This window comes from Salarias fasciatus, chromosome 12, assembly GCF_902148845.1.
Source record: "Salarias fasciatus chromosome 12, fSalaFa1.1, whole genome shotgun sequence".
NCBI lineage: Eukaryota > Metazoa > Chordata > Actinopteri > Blenniiformes > Blenniidae > Salarias > Salarias fasciatus.
In genome coordinates this window covers 1,606,092-1,623,286 of record NC_043756.1, presented here as the reverse complement: position 1 = coordinate 1,623,286, position 17,195 = coordinate 1,606,092, and the positions used below count along the sequence as shown (strand labels likewise).

Here is a 17,195-nt window from a genome sequence, read left to right as displayed (position 1 = left end):
CTCAGAGACGAGACAGACGGCCTGTCAACGAAGACGGTCGCAGGGAGGTTCAGTCCTGGAGACCATCAGGACGCTGAGCGAGGTTAGACTGGGACTGAAGTACAGGACTCCGAGCGCCGCCATGAGGGATCCACTCAGCTCAGATCCACCCAGGGGAGGTGGGATCCACTCAGATCCATCCAGGGGAGGTGGGATCCACCCAGGTGAGGTGGGATCCACTCAGCTCAGATCCACACGGGGGAGGCAGGATCCACCCAGGTGAGGTGGGATCAACCCAGGTGAGATTAGATCCACCCAGGTGAGGTGGGATCCACCCAGGGGAGGTGGGATCCACTCAGCTCAGATCCACCCAGGTGAGGTGGGATCCACTCAGCTCAGATCCACCCAGGTGAGGTGGGATCCACCCAGGGGAGGTGGGATCCACTCAGGTGAGATGGGATCCACTCAGCTCAGATCCACACGGGGGAGGCAGGATCCACCCAGGTGAGGCAGGATCCACCCAGGTGAGGTGGGATCAACCCAGGTGAGATTAGATCCACCCAGGTGAGGTGGGACCCACTCAGCTCAGATCCACCCAGGGGAGGTGGGATCCACTCAGCTGAGATCCACCCAGGGGAGGGGGGATCCACTCAGATCCACCCAGGGGAGGTGGGATCCACCCAGGGGATGTGGGATCCACTCAGCTCAGAAACTGACGCCTCCTCCTGAAGACGCTTTGATTCCCGACTCTTCATGAAAATTTGAGAAGCAGAGCAGTAGAGATCCTGTCTGTGGAGATCCAGTCTACAGGGATCAGGTCTACAGGAACCCCACTGGGTCTCAGACCTCCACCTCGCTGTGTTTCATCGCTCTGTTTTCTATTGAGTTCTGCTGTGAGGGATCCTGACCAGCAGCATGAGGCTCCTCCACAGGGACATGTCCTCCTCCTGTCCAGCACTCCTCCACAGGGACATGTCCTCCTCCTGTCCAGCACTCCTCCACAGGGACATGTCCTCCTCCTGTCCAGCACTCCTCCACAGGGACATGTCCTCCTCCTGTCCAGCACTCCTCCACAGGGACATGTCCTCCTCCTGTCCAGCACTCCTCCACAGGGACATGTCCTCCTCCTGTCCAGCACTCCTACAGGACGCTCACGGAACCACGAGGGACATTTAGCCCCGCTCCCCTGGTAATCTGTGACAGATTGTACACCAAACCGATCACATTTATATTGAAGTTTATTGATAAAATCTGTCTCCAAATAGGATAAAACTCTCCAGTAAAATAAAATGATTTGCTTGTGGTCTTGTTACAATCTATACATTATTAGCTGCTACCGTCCCGGTCTGATGTGACGCCGCCGTGGTTGGACTGACAGAAGGCTGAGGAGCTACACTGGAGACCCGGGAGGACGCGGCGCTCCGTCCGTCCCAGAACCCAGAACGCCGCTCTGCTTTACAAAAGGCAACAGTGTTTTCTGCTGAAACTAAAGTACATTCCTTTGCCTCTGGACCTGAAGTAGAGCTGGACGCCCGCCGGGCCCAGGCCCACCTCTAAGACCCTGTCCACCTGCTGACGGAGCACCGGCCCGGCTCGCAGGCTGAGGGGTCAAAGGTCAAAGTGCGTCGGCAGAGCGGTGCGACGCCGTCTGTGCTTCTCCAGGATGGTTTCAGAAGAGCTGCTTCCTGCCGGGACGCACAGCACCGCCCTGAGGGACTGCCTCCTCCACACACACACACACACACACACACACACACACACACAGAGAGACACACACACACGCACACACGCACACACACACACAGAGAGACACACACACGCACACACACAGAGAGACACACACACACACACGCACACGCGCACACGCACACACGCACACACGCACACACGCACACACGCACACACACACAGACACAGACACAGACACACACACACAGCTCCTCACTGGAGGAGCAGACGGACTGGCTGGGGTTCTTTGGTGGGCGATCGGGAAGCGTTGGTGGGAGAGCGGGGGGGGGGGTCTGGTTCTGACGGGTTTCTCGGGGGGCAGGGCGGAGCTCAGCGGAATCTCGTCGGCTGCAGACCCTCTCAGATAAAACGATTAGTGTTTTAAAAGCGGCTCCTCCGGAACGCCACGGCCCAGCGAGGCAGCTCTCCTTTTTAAAAACCGCAGCTAGCAGCGTCCCACGTGTTGAGAGACGGGTGAAGGCGTCGGTCTGAGCCCCCTCCAGACGGACCGCGGCCCCCTCGCCGCCGAGAGCCCCGGCACGGGTCTTCACGTGTAAAAAAACCCAGACGGAGTCCGTGATTTCAACTTTAAAAACCGCACGGGTCAATCTTTGAAGTAAAAATCTGCGTTTTAGAAAAAATATGGATGTAAACAAACGGAGAGCCTGGTCTGGCATCATGACCCCCGCTGGTGAGGAAGGCTGGAGGGGGGGGGGGCTCAGAGCGGACCCAGGAGCAGGTCTACCGGCAGCCCCAGGCCCACTTTTGGTTTGAAGCCTTTGAAAGGGAGGAAAAGAACAAGATGGCACGATGTGCAAAACCCAACGGAGCAGCGGGGGGGCAGGGGAGGGGGGGGTTCCCTCCTGGGCGGGGGTCTGAGGGGGTCTGAGGGGGTCTGAGGGGGCGTGGACTGTACAGCGTCCCGGACCCGTCCGGCTGCACTACCTGGGCGCCGGCAGGTGCAGGCCGTTGAGGGGGCTGAGCGGGTGGGGCGGGGGCGGCGGTGGGCGGAGCTCCAGCTGGGCCAGCAGGGAGAAGTGGTCCGACGGGATGTGGGGGTGGGGGCAGCCCGTGATGCTGTTGTCCAGGAGCCACTGGTGGTCCAGAGGTCCCAGCAGCCCCAGCACGCTCATGTGGGTCTTGGAGAAGAAGATGTAGTCGATGACCCCCTGCAGACACACACAGCGTCAGACCCTCAGGTTCCCCGAGAACCAGAACCGCGGACCAGGTCCTGGTCTCAGGTACCTTGAAGTCGTAGGTGTAGTTGGTGTACGGCATCAGGCTGCTGTCGTAGGCGCTCCTCAGCTGGAAGCTGTGGGTGATGCTGCCGTCCGAGGCGCCGTTCTTGCCGTTGCAGCTGAAGTTGGTCAAACACTCGTTGTAGCGCAGCTCCTTGAAGTCCTTGTGGTTCTCGGCCACGCCCCCGTTGCTCAGGTACTCCACCACACCTGGGCGGACAGAGACGGCGTGTTGACCACGGCGTTTTCCAGAGTGCCGCCTGCAGCCGGACTCAACACGCAGGACCGGACGGCGAGCGTTCCTACCGGAGTCGGGCAGCGAGTTGAGGTCGGCACACAGCACGATGGGGATGGAGGACACGTCGGAGGCCGGGGAGCCCGCCGCCGCCGAGCCCGACGCCCGCTCGGCGATGCTCTTCAGCTCCGACAGGAACATCATGGTCTGGATGAGCTTGACGTCGGAGTACTCGGGGTCCCAGTGCATGTGGGCGTTGGCGACCAGGACCAGCTGGCGCTCCGGCGGCGTCTTCACACCTGCAGACGAGGACCGGACGTCAGACTGGAACCAGACTGGAACCAGAGGGACGGGCCGACAGGACACACACCCCACACCCTCCCCGCTTACCGCCGGAGAACAGGTCCTTGTTGACCTCCAGCAGAACGGCCACCCCGATGTTGTCTTTGGTCATCACTCTGTTCAGCATGACCTCCGACCCCTCCGAGTTGGCCATGGCCACCTGGTTGAACTCCACCGTGTGCTTCTGGACCAGCGTGAACTTCTGGGTCTTGAAGAACACGGCGCAGCCGTCCACGTGCCTCCGCTCCTGCTCCGACACCAGCTTGGCGCGGGACTTGGGGCAGAAGTATCCGTCGTAGCCCCGCCCCTTCAGCGTCTCCAGGAACAGGGCGTAGTACTGCTCCGTCTCCACCTCCTGCACACACCGGGACAGATGTTGTCCCAGGCCGCCCGGCGCCAGCGAGGCTCCGCCCACTCCCCGACACACACCTGCAGGCTGATGATGTCGGCGTCGCAGTGCGTGATCTCCTCCATGATGCCTTTCTTGCGGTACTCCCAGCTGAGCGCCCAGGACGGGCAGTAGCCGTACAGCTGCCGCGTGGCGTACTTATCGCACAGCACGTTGTAGCACATGACGGTGAACGCAGCTGCAGGAGCGCGCGCACACACACACACACACACACACACACACACACACACACACACACACACACACACACACACACACACACACACACACACACACACACACACACACACACACACACACACAGGGAGGCCGTGACGTGCCGGTCAGTGTGTGGGGCCTGGCAGACCCTCCGGGGCCCTCAGAAACCCACCTGTGGGCGTCACCTGGTCCCGCTCCTTCAGAGTGATCCAGGGCCTCTGGGGCAGCTGCTCGGGGTGCACTGCAAACAGACCGCCAGCGTTAGACCCCCCAGGGTGCACTGCAAACAGACCGCCAGGGTTAGACCCCCCAGGGTGCACTGCAAACAGACCGCCAGGGTTAGACCCCCCAGGGTGCACTGCAAACAGACCGCCAGGGTTAGACCCCCCAGGGTGCACTGCAAACAGACCGCCAGGGTTAGACCCCCCAGGGTGCACTGCAAACAGACCGCCAGGGTTAGACCCCCCAGGCACCCGCGCTGCTCAGGGGAGTCCGGGCTGCAGCCTTTACCTGCCAGATTGTCCAGCATGTAGTTCAAAAGCTTCCTGGTTCCGTCCGGCTCCTGGTACAGGTTGAGGATGTCCTGGGACAGAGGGTTTCCTGCAGCACACACAGCAGGGGGGGGGGGGGGGGGGGGGGGGGGGGTGAGACGTCTGAGCCCACCAGGGGGTTTCTGCTGGACCAGCCTCACCTTTCAGCCCCAGAGTCTGCAGCTGGAAGAGCCTGCCCAGCTCATAAGGCAGGACTCGGAGAAGATTGTTGTTCAAGAGCAATTCCCTGAGAAACGAGGAGAGCGTCAGGAGACAGCAGCTGGCCAATCAGAACCGAGGGGGGAGGGGGGGTACCTGAGAGAGACCATGTTGCCCAGCTCGGCCGGCAGGCTGCGCAGCTTATTGGACGACAGGTTCAGGTAGACCAGGTGGGGCAGCTTGGCGATGTCCGGCGGCAGGCGGCTCAGGTTGTTGTCGTTGATGTGCAGCGCCGTCAGGTGGGTGAGAGTCCAGAGGGAGCTGCTGAGACTCCTCACCCGGCCTGCACACACACACACACACACACGCACACACACACACACACACACGCCGCTGCTTTCATGGACAGAACTGAGAAACAAGAGATTTCTGTTCAAGACAACATGACTGAAACATCCTGGAAGCCGTGAAATCATTCATAGGAGTTCAGTTTGTGGGTCCAGGTCCCAGATGGTCCCAGATGGTCCCAGATGGTCCCAGATGGTCCCACATGGCAGGAGGTCAGAGTGTGCACGGGGCTTCAGACACATGGACAGCGTGTCTTCTCGCCGGGACACTGACCTGACATCTCCAGCTCGGCCCAGTGAGACTTCTTCCCGCTGGCGGCCTCCTCGGTCGACATGATGGTGTAACATCTGCGAGGGTCTGGAGGGTCATATTTTTCCTTTGGCATACCTGTTAATCTGACAGAGGAGACGCAGCTGATCGCACCAACAAGCAGCTGCTCCTATATCACCACCATCAGCGTCCAGCGCCAAGAAACTAACAATAAAGACCTTGGCCTTGAACATCTGGATGTGTAAATATTTAGTACATTGTAAACTGGAACCAAAAATGATGCACTATGAATACTATGCAACAGGAAACATACAAAATACTAACAAATACTCGAAAACATAATTCACTCTTCTCAGGCATCAAACAAATGATTTAATGTATCACAGAGTGCAAACAGCTGAGTGAAACAAGGCTCTGGGCTCAGGGAATCCGACATTAAACCTGCTGGAGGCTTTTCTGAGCTTCATTTGTCTCTGGCATCAAGCACAGCCACATCTTAAAGCACTGAATAGAGCTACAGAACCAAATGAGGGAGGCTTCAGAAAACACAAAGAAATTATGCACAAAAATTAAGTTTTGTCTCAATCATACAAAAATAAAACTGCATTTTGTGCTCAGAGCTCACAGCTGGATTCAACTTTACTGCATTCTTATTATATTATCCGGCCTGCTCGGACTCTACATTATCTCTACACACGCTCAGGTACACACTGCGCCGTTAGCGCTGCGGCTCTCAGCTAGCGCAGCCACAGACATGCCTCAAGCACTGAACTGGAATCTGCTGGGTCCGAGATGAGACGGTCCACTGGAACACCTGCTAGAACCCTCTTCCTTTTCTTCAAGGCCCCCTATTAAATCACTTTTTAACAATTCCTTAGAAGTTCAACAACACTGTATTCCAGGTGTTTCACCCCAAACCCAGTCCTGGTCCTCAGTCCATCCAGACTCAGTCCCTCTAGCGAGCTGGGCTGAGAACAGGCCGTTTCTGCGTCTACACCTTCAAATGCTAATGAGCGGTCTCTGGCCACGCCCCTCTCAGGGAGAGGGCGGGGCTTATGCTCCTTGGAGCAGCCAATAAGAGAGCAGCTGTGGTGCTTTGGTCTCACCTCAGCCATGTCTGTTCACTGAGAACATTTCAGTATCCAGAGGGCGGGGCTAAATCCAGAGGGTGGGGTTATGTTAGGGGGCGGGGTTAATCCCCCTCGTGATGTCATGAAGGGAAACTCTCTGAATCGCCACACATTCACTACAAAGTGAGGGAGATGACAGTTCCTTCACCTCTGGAGCCTCATGGAGGACATGAGGACAGAAAACCAGCAGGAAGTGACGTCCGCCTGGTACGGGACAGTCAACAAACCAGAGAGACAGACGAGACAGTCTGCTCCACAGCCGAACCTCCCTCCACCGAGTGCAGCAGGGATATTTTAGGACTCAGCTGTCACATGCTGTGACTTGTGTGACCTCCTGGTGTCAGGGAGACGAGCTCGGCTCCGGGACGTTGGAATGTTTGATGTGGGCCAGTGGTGACGGGCCACTGAGCCGGTCCTGGTTCAGGGAGACACACCTGGATCTGGGACGTTTACATAAAGAGTGTAGCAATGCTTTATGAGCGGTGAGAGTGTGTCCCGGCCGGCCTTCCTCAGACCAAGTGACTTACATAACCTGTTCACACTGAGAGAGAGAGAGAGAGAGAGAGAGAGAGAGAGAGAGAGAGAGAGAGAGAGAGAGAGAGAGAGAGAGAGGGGTCACAAGCAAGTGGCTGGGGCAGATAAATGACCTGCTGGCATCAGTTCATCTCACTGCCATATGGAGACAGAACTTCTTCCAGTTCAGATATCTCTCTCTCTCTCTCTCTCTCTCTCACACACACACACACACACACACACACACACACACACACACACACACACACACACACACCAGCAACTCATGACTGCCACAGGGGTATTTCTGACAAAGTGAGAGTGGGGCAAATGGAAAAAACAAACTGCCCCGACAGCTGAGGGGGCTGCTGTCCAAACATAGCCGTGATGTGGGGTGACTGACAGGCGCGGGACGGGCCTGCTGGGGGGCTGGAGTCAGCTGGCACACCTGACAGCCAGGTAAACACAGGTAAACATACCACACACACGCGCGCGCACGCACACGCTGCAAGCTGGGAGCCCGGGGCCGACACGAGCAGCCGCGCCGCCCCCCGCTGCTGAAGCCCCGGCTCTGGGTGCTTGGTTAGCGGGCTGCCGGACGCACGCCGCCCGGGCTCAGCGAGGCGGCGGACCGCTGGCAGCGCGAGCGGCTTCAACACGTCCGGTGTGAGCCGGACTCGGCCGGAAGAGGTGGCCGGAACAGCGAAACCGAGCGAGCCTCGACGTTACCTTCATCCGGGGGCAGTAGGAGAGGATTTGTGCAGTGGAGTGGAGGAGACATGCAGACCCGCTCCTGAACCCGTTCAGACCCTGAACAACAAACGCTGCTTCCGCTCGTGCCCGTCCGCGCGTGCTCCCGTGTGCTGGCAGCGCGGCCGCCATGTTGGATGAGGACATACCTGTTTTCTGGAGGTCTATCTGTAAACTATTACAACAATCAAATCTCACGGAATTAACAATATCCTCATCTACTATGATTTGGTTTAAAATTGAGAAGCAATTTTTATTCAGCATCATTTGAACAATTAAAAATACATATAATACAAAAATACTCTTGTGGGATGAATCATCGTATTCTATTTTACGCTAAAAATGTAAACTTACTATCAAGGTATTTTTCTTTTTTTAATATACGTTTAAATTTTCTCCTCATGCATTACTTTAGTTTGGATAGCTGCGCGTGTGCGTGCGTGTGGGTGCACGGCGCGTTTTGATGGCGGAACTCTTGAATCGGTGCTGTTGTTTCCGCCCGGACCCGCAAAGCTCCGGGACATGGCGTGTACAGTGAAGGTGTGGAAAGGTCAGTTTTTCTTCATCTTATCTTCTCTCTAGCGGTGTTTTCGTGATGGTCAGTGGACTCCACCACCCGATGTGTGTTGTTTGTGGACCGTGAGCCTTTGCGGTTATGTCCGGGTGAATTTAGGAGAAACTGTTCAGGGTTCGATCGCAGACGAGCTGAAGCTGTGGAGTGATTTATCCTGTTTGTTTTGCTCTCTTTATTCTCACATGTGTTTGTCTTAATGCAGGGATTCTCTTGATGTATTTCAGCCGCTGTGTTCAGTGTTCAGTTTTAGACCGACGTGGATCAGGTTCACTGTGGTGCAGCTTCATTCAGAATGTCTTTAAAACGTCTGCCAGTCTCACCTGGGAACCTAAAGCCGTCTCGTGCGTTCTGACCTGTCCTGCAGCGCTGGCAGGATGTCAGCGGCAGCTGCTGCACGCCGGGGCCGCCGCACCGCTGCCTCACAGGATCCTGCCTGCCAGGACGTTTGCAGCTGTCAAGTGAGTTTACAGATGTGTGAAAACAGTGAATGTTTACACTGTCGACCTGAATGAATGAATGAATGAATAAGAATCAGTTTCTTGGATATAATGGTCTTTTCTGCAGTTCTCTCAATAACAATAATAGATATTGTGGTGACACAAACTGTGCAGCAGCCTCTCAGTAGGATTGCAGGTTTCTAGTTTTTTGTGTTCCTTATTCCATTCCTGTTACATTTTCAGCTTTGATACATTTGAAGGGTCAGAATTGTTAGATTATTGGCCTTTAGCACATTGCTGGTTACGAAGAGCAGGAGACAGGTTCATGTCAGTAAGGCTTTTTGAGAAGTGCTGCGGTGTATTTTCCTTTTCTTCGTCTGACACCGAGCCGTCTGACTGTCAGGGCGAAGAAGAAGAGCGCCAAGGAGGAGCCGGAGAAGCCGGCCAAGAAGGAGAGGAGGGTGGTGGACGATAAAGACAGACACAAACCGTTTGGAAAGACTGCCTGGGCGCCCGTGGACGACGTGTACATCAACCGCTACTACCCCCGGACCGTGCACGGCGCGGCGGACGCCATCGACAAGCTGAAGCTGTTCCAGCGGCTGGACTTCACCCCCCAGGACCAGCCCGTCTACGTGGATCTGAGGCTGGACATGAAGCTGGAGAAGAAGGTGAAGGAGGGGTGGAGTGCGTGATGTGGGGGGGTCCAGAGGAGCTCCTGGCGTGACGGGTCTTCCTCCCTCCCCTCAGAAAAAGGTGGATCCGTTCGTCAGCACGGTGCAGCTGCCCCACCCCTTCAAGACGGAGGCCAACAGAGTGCTGGTGTTCACCGAGGTGAGTCCGAGCGGCGCTGCCGGAGGACGCTCTGCGGCGAGGCCGCTGACTTCACCTCCGTCTCCCCCCCCCAGGACGAGCTGCAGGCCGAGGCCGCCCGGCAGGACGGAGCGGCGGCGGCCGGAGGAGCGGAGCTCATCCAGCCGGTCAGTCGCCCAGTCAGAAGACGCTCCAGACGTTCTTCAAATCAAACTCTTCCCAGGGTTCCAGGGTGGAGGGGTTGGAGCAGTGATGGTGGAGAAATGACAGAGCTGTGGTGTTTAACCTTTGACCCTGCGCTGCGGGGTGAGTGGCGGCCTCCTGTCAGCCTCCTCTGATTCCCTCCTCTCCAGATCCTGGACGATGAGCTCTCTGCAGACTTCTACCTGGCCGTTCCAGACATCGTCTCCAAACTCGTGCCGCTGAAGAACAAACTGAGGAAGAAGTTTCCAAAGAGCAAGAGAGGTGAGGTGGGGGCGGGGTCAGAGGTGAGCCGGGGGCGGAGCTGGGGTGACCTGGGGGCGGAGCCAGAGCCTCCTGGGAGTCGTCTCTGAGCTGACACTACCGAGGATTTCTTCTCTCCCTCAGGGTCCGTCGGCAACGACATTCCCAGAATGTTGGCGCTCTTCAAACACGGCCACGAGTTCATGGTGGAGGACGAGTGCTACGTCCGCACGCAGATCGCCACGGTAACGTAGCCGACTGTCCGTCCGCCGGCGTCCCGCTCAGCAGGGGGTTCCAGCTCTGTGGTGTTTGCTCCTCTGTGCAGCTGGACATGTCCGCCCAGCAGATCTACGCCAACCTGCAGGCCGTCCTGCTGGACGTGGTCTCCCACCGCCCCGCCCACATGGGTACGTAGCCCCGCCCTGCCCCTAGCCCCGCCCACATAGGTACATAGCCCCGCCCCACCCCACCCCACCCAAAATAGAATGGCTCAAATTGTTTATACCACAAGAAAACAGTTTTAAAAAATCCACTGAAATAAGTTAAAGTTCCAACAGAACCTCCTCCTGTGTGTCTGCGGCGTCCATGTGAGCCAGCTCTGCCTCCTCTTCCTCCGTCAGGACCCTTCATCGAGCGAGCCATCATCTGCAGCCAGACCAGCGAGGCCGTCTGGTTCCACGGCCCTGACGTCCTCCCCCAGGAGCCGGAGGAGGGGGAGGCTCCGCGGCCCTGACGTTCTGCTCACGCTGTGCTGAATAAAGCTGTTCCCCCGGTCTGAGCGCTGCTGCTGTTTCTTCAGAGATCCAGGAAGTGGGATTACTCAAGTATTTCTGTATTCTAATGAAGTAACTAAAAGTCTGAGTGTAACTTCCTCGCCGTGCCTGCCCCTCTGGCCCTGAGCTTGAGCGAAGCGCTGCAGTAAAGTGGATTTCCAGCTGAAGCTGTCGTCAGCGGCCGTTACCGCGGTAACATCACTGATGATCTGATTCACGGAAACGACCCCGGCAGCCTCAGAATGAGGGACTGGGCCCACGGGCCCACCGCGGCGTCGCACCGCCAACCTCCGTTTAGGAAACCCGTCCTGTGGTCTGAATCATCTGACGCTGCTGTCAGTCACCATGACGACCTTTAACCTTTAAGGGTTCCTGTGCTGCGGTGTCAGGGAGGAGTTTTTGTAAAGTCTGCTTCTGAAACACATTCAGTCTCAGCGTGAAGCTAACGTTAGCTCAACTTCCTGTGGAGAAGTGGTGGTTTCAGTGTTTCCTCTGGAGGCGAGCGAGACGCTCAGACCCTGGTGTCTTCAGGCCCGATTACCCCGATGTGACCTGAGCCTGACCTCTCCGTGACCCCGGCCTTCCTGAGGTCAGTCAGGACCCGCTGAGGTGCGATGCTGGCTTCCTGACAGCAGGGGGCAGTGTCTACATGAGTTCACCTGGAGCACCTGGACTCAAAGAGGAACCAGAAGGAGGCGGGTCCTGTTCGGAGAGGAGGACGAGGACGCAGTGGTGGTTCAGGCAGACGGCCTGGCCGGGCCCTCAGCTCTTCAGTTCAGTTCAGTTTATTTGAGCATATGTTGAACAATCAAGCAACAAATTAAAAATAAAAATAAAAGGACATGACAGTCATACAAGGCTCTAAAGGAGTCAGAAGTAGAGACTTATTCCAGCTTCCCCCCGTTTCCACTTTCACATTCATAGCTGCATTGTCGGCTATTTACATGTCAGCTTTTGTGACGAGGAGGAAAATAAATAAGCAAATACGTGAGAAGACAACCATAAAGATACAACAATGATATCAGAGTACATGCGCATGCCCACACACACACACGGTGTGTCTGGGCATGCGCATCAGTGCTTAGGTGTAGTATACTATATGCATGCACCTGCATACCTACGTGGATGTGGATGTGCATAGCTTGTGTAAGTGCAGTGTTGTGTAGTTCCTTCACATGCTCACATTTGCACACATGAGCGTACGCAGGTAAGTGTTATACAGTAGTGAATTTTAAGTCAGGTAAAGCCAAAGAGTGTACAGTTTTTTAAAAGACAACCATGAACAATCTGTAAACCGTAACAAATACTGTTGGATTAATTGCTATATATTTCATTTATATCGTCCAAATGGTATAGTAGCAGTTAGGATGATGGTAATTCTATAATAGAGCATACATTATATAAACATATTTTTTACAGCAGACTTTCATCAACAGCATATCTCATGAATACATTTAATTTGTACAGTCTCTTAAAGCTTGCTAATGACGTAGTGAATTTTAAAGAGTCATCCGATTCATTCCATAAGTCAACTCCTCTTCAGGTGATAAACATACTTTTTAAAGTGGTACGAACCTGCTGGTTTTTAAAATTCATTTGTCCTCTTAGATTATATTTAGGATCTCTATCAAGGAACATGCTCTGAATATTGATCGGAGGCAGTTTGTTCCGGGCCTTATACATGATTTGTAGTGTTTTAAATTTCACTAGATCTTCAAATTTCACAATCTTAGAATGTAGAAAAAGAGGGTTCGTATGATCCCTATAACCAGCGTTGTGTATAACCCTGATAGCCTTTTTTTGCATGATAGAAATGTCATTAACATTGGTTTGATATGTATTTCCCCAAACCTCAACGCAGTAGCTAATATATGGTAATATAAGCGTACAATAAATTGTGAAAAGCGCTTTTGAATCCAAAAGATGTTTTGATTTTCTCATAATTGCAATAGATTTAGCCATTTTATTTTTCACAGCTGTTATTTGTGGCTTCCAGCGGATCAATAATAACTCCAAGAAAATTATATTCCTTCACACATTCAATTATTTCATTATTTATTAGTAATTTAGGTTCCATGTCGATTTTCTTGTTACCTATTACCATGAATTTAGTTTTTTTTTTAGATTAAGTGATAATTTATTATAGTCAAACTATTCTTTCAGTTTGATCATTTCCGTAGAGGCCTCGGCCAATAGCTGGTTTAGATTCGTTCAGAGCACAAAATTGTTGTATCGTCTGTGAAAAGTACTAATTTGAGTTTTTTGGAGATAGCACACAAGTCGTTAATATACAGTAAAAAGAGGACTGGTCCGAGTACAGAACCTTGAGGCACAGTCACCAATCTGAACACACTGATGTCTGTTGTGCAAGTATGATTTCAACCAGTGCAACGGGCAGCCTCTGACTCCATATTTTTCTAGTTTTGTTATTAAGATACTGTGGTCTATCGTATCAAATGCCTTTTTGAGATCTATAAAAATGGCAAGAGAATTTTTTTGTTTCTCCATGTTGTTGCTAATCTCTTCAGCCAGGTCGGTCATGGCCAGAGTGGTGGAGCGGTTCTCCCTGAAGCCAAACTGGCTCTCCTGTAATAAGTTATTTCTATTTATATAGGTAATGAGTCTATCCTTAAAATGTTTTTCATGAATTTTTGCCATTTGAGGCCGCAGAGAGGTTGGCCTATGGTTTTGAAAAATATGTTCATCACCATTTTTGAATATAGGTATTACTTTTGCCATTTTCATTTGTGGTGGGAATTTTGCAGTTTCAAAGTAGAGATTAAAGATGTGAGTAACTGGAGTAATTATATCAACAATAACTTGCTTAATCAGGCTCATGCTCAGGCCATCACAGTCCTGAGAGGTTTTGCTCTTAAACCGTCCCACCACTTGAAGGATTTCCTCATCATCGACTGGGCAGAGGAAGAATGAACCAGGATTACTGTTCACACTGACATCAGTTTGAGGGACATTATTTGGAGTGACAACTGCTTTAGCAAGATCTGGCCCCACTTCAACAAAGTAGTTACTGAACCCTTCAACTATTTCTTGCAAATTAACCAACTAAATTAACCGTCCTATCCTTATGTGTAAAATATTCTGCAATTGTATTTAATTTAGGCTTAGTTCCAATAATTTCATTTAGCACTCTCCAAAAACCTTTTATATTATTCTTATTACAATCAAGCAAAGTCTTATCGTACTCTTTCTTACTTCTTCTCAATATTTCTGTAAGTTTGTTTTTATATTTTTTGTATCGGTTTTCAGATTCCAAGGTTCCAGCTTTGATAAACTTTTTGTAGAAAACATTTTTCTTTTTACAAGCATTAATTAGTCCGTTTGTCATCCAAGGGCTTCGGTTTTAATGTTTAATATCATTTAAGTTATTCAAGGGGCAATGAAAATCAAGACATGCTTTAAAAGAAGTCATGAAATTATTATAAGCAATATCAACGTCTCTTTCATTGGTGATGGTTTCCCAATTATGTGTCTTCAGACTTTGCTTGAGAGCTATATTTATCTGCTATATTTCATTGTATTTGAATTGTTCTGGAATGTGTATTTTTCTTTTACATCAAGAAACAAAAACAGGTAGGTGGTCTGTAATATCACTGATTAGTATCCACTATGTGCTTTATATTTAATAATATTTGTGTACATGTTGTCTATTAATGTAGCACTGTGTGAGGTTCCTCTTGTTGGTCTGGAGATTTTGGGGTACAGCATCATACTATACATTGTGTTGACAAAAATTCTCAATTTGACTTTGAGTTTTCATCTTCAATAAATCCATGTTAAAATCACCACATATGATTAGAGCTTTTTGTTTTTGAAAGTGAAAAATTGTTTCTAAAGATTCAGTAAATTGATCAATAATTGAATGAGGAGCTCTGCAGACACAGCTAACTTGTACATTTTTTTGCTTTCCCCATGTCTATCTCCACCGTGATACATTCCAAAACATTATCAATTGCTAAAGACATATGATCAGTTTGTTTAGTTTTAAGACATTTCTGCACGTAGAGTGCTACACCACCACCGTTTCTATGTTTCCTGTTTGTGTTGTAACAGTTATAGTTGTCCAGCACAAAATTCACATCAGTTCCGTCTTGCATCCATGTTTCAGATATTGCTATTATGTCAAAGACAACTGGTGAAGGTAACTTTCTATGTGTTGAAAGTGAGCATTTAAGCTCCTACTATTTAAGTGTATTACAATGTCTTATTTTCATTTTTTTGATTAAGCATTGTAATTTCCTTTCGATCTTTATAATACTTACAATCTCCCACAATATGATTAAAGAAATTACTATCAGGGTCTGTTTCATACACAATATTATTAGTACAGTTGATATCATTTAAAACCTCCTCAGCTTCATCCTCTGTATCATTCAAGGTCTGGTCCTGCCATTTACAAGAGATTGGGCAGTTCCACTGTGTCATTTGAATTGTTCCAGTTCACTCACGTCCTTTATCCACAGTGCTTTGGCATTCTCAGGAGACTCCATCAACTTAATGAATACCTTGTAATTGAATGACCAAGTTGACAGGATTTTGTTTTGTTTTTTCAGAAATCTTGCTTCTCTGGCTATTTCAGCATTTCTCTTTGTTAAGTGATCATTTAAGTACACATTTGTCCCTTTTAGCTTTTTTCCTTGTTTCAAGAGAGCATTTTTTTGTTTTCTGTTTACAAACCTCAGAATAATGGGTGGCTTTGCTTGGCTGTTTCTCCGTGGCATGAAATGGCATGCTTCAACGTCCCTGGGGTCAAGAAAGAGATCAAAGAGATCACCTGCTGCTCGACAGAGTCCAAGTCCGGTCGCGTTGACTCTCCCTCCGCTGCTGTCCTGGCATATGAGCAGCTCCTCCTCTCTTCCTATTGGTCAGCCAGTCGCCGCGGCAGCGCTGACGTCTGGCACTGACGGGTTTATCTCAGGAGGTCTGCGGTCTCAGGAGCGTGAAGCAGGCGTCCCGGACCCGGTCCGGCTGTGAGACGGACGGAAGATAGAGAATAGAAACGCAACGGAACCCACACCTGGCAGACAACCAACCAATCAACCAACCAACCAACCAACCAACCAACCAACCAATCAGCTAACCAACCAACCAATCAGCTAACCAACCAACCAACCAATCAGCTAACCAACCAACCAACCAATCAGCTAACCAACCAACCAACCAATCAGCTAACCAACCAACCAACCAATCAGCTAACCAACCAACCAATCAGCTAACCAACCAACCAACCAATCAGCTAACCAACCAATCAGCTAACCAACCAACCAATCAGCTAACCAACCAACCAACCAACCAATCAGCTAACCAACCAACCAACCAATCAGCTAACCAACCAACCAATCAGCTAACCAACCAATCAGCTAACCAACCAACCAACCAACCAACCAATCAGCTAACCAACCAACCAATCAGCTAACCAACCAACCAACCAATCAGCTAACCAACCAACCAATCAGCTAACCAACCAATCAGCTAACCAACCAACCAATCAGCTAACCAACCAACCAACCAATCAGCTAACCAAACAACCAATCAGCTAACCAACCAACCAATCAGCTAACCGACCAATCAGCTAACCAACCAACCAATCAGCTAACCAAACAACCAACCAACCAACCAACCAACCAATCAACCAGCTAATTAATTAATGAACCAACTAATCAATTAAAAAAAATCAAGTAACCGAAAGCTAAATAAAGAACCAATCAATTGACTGAAATGTTGGAGTTTGCTCCTTATCCTTCGTACTCAGATCATGTGTAGTCCTGGTTTTGTTGTGATTATTCAGCTCTGGACCCATGTGGACTCCCCCCAGGTCTCTGGACCCATGTGGACTCCCCCCAGGTCTTTGGACCCATGTGGACTCCCCCCAGGTCTCTGGACCCATGTGGACTCCCCCCAGGTCTCTGGTCTGGTCTCTGGACCCATGTGGACTCTCCCCAGGTCTCTGGTCTGGTCTCTGGACCCATGTAGAATCCCCCCAGGTCTCTGGACCCATGTGGACTCCCCCCAGGTCTCTGGTCTGGTCTCTGGACCCATGTGGACTCCCCCCAGGTCTCTGGTCTGGTCTCTGGACCCATGCGGACTCCCCCCAGGTCTCTGGTCTGGTCTCTGGACCCATGTGGACTCTCCCTAGGTCTCTGGTCTGGTCTCTGGACCCATGTAGACTCCCCCCAGGTCTCTGGACCCATGTGGACTCCCCCCAGGTCTCTGGTCTGGTCTCTGGACCCATGTGGACTCCCCCCAGGTCTCTGGTCTGGTCTCTGGACCCGTGTGGACTCCCTAGTTCTGCAGCCTGCGGTGCTGA

General features: G+C 51.6%; 2 protein-coding genes across 2 annotated transcripts; one reads left to right on the top strand and one right to left on the bottom strand.

Moving 5' to 3' along the window:
• Nucleotides 1-1,199: 1,199 nt before the first annotated feature.
• On the bottom strand, nt 1,200-7,926 carry cnot6l (CCR4-NOT transcription complex, subunit 6-like). The gene is made up of 11 exons (XM_030105491.1): nt 7,809-7,926; nt 5,440-5,561; nt 4,975-5,161; nt 4,821-4,906; nt 4,640-4,729; nt 4,302-4,370; nt 3,952-4,109; nt 3,571-3,877; nt 3,252-3,479; nt 2,953-3,155; nt 1,200-2,876 (listed from the first exon to the last, which is right to left on the bottom strand). Exons 2-11 carry the CDS (start codon nt 5,549-5,551, stop codon nt 2,649-2,651), a joined length of 1,668 nt encoding a protein of 555 aa, XP_029961351.1. The 5' UTR covers nt 5,552-5,561; nt 7,809-7,926; the 3' UTR covers nt 1,200-2,648.
• A 351-nt stretch (nt 7,927-8,277) lies between these two features.
• On the top strand, nt 8,278-10,898 carry mrpl1 (mitochondrial ribosomal protein L1). The gene is made up of 9 exons (XM_030105492.1): nt 8,278-8,379; nt 8,768-8,861; nt 9,244-9,511; nt 9,591-9,674; nt 9,749-9,820; nt 10,007-10,118; nt 10,242-10,342; nt 10,423-10,504; nt 10,718-10,898. Exons 1-9 carry the CDS (start codon nt 8,352-8,354, stop codon nt 10,828-10,830), a joined length of 954 nt encoding a protein of 317 aa, XP_029961352.1. The 5' UTR covers nt 8,278-8,351; the 3' UTR covers nt 10,831-10,898.
• The last annotated feature ends 6,297 nt before the right edge of the window (nt 10,899-17,195 follow it).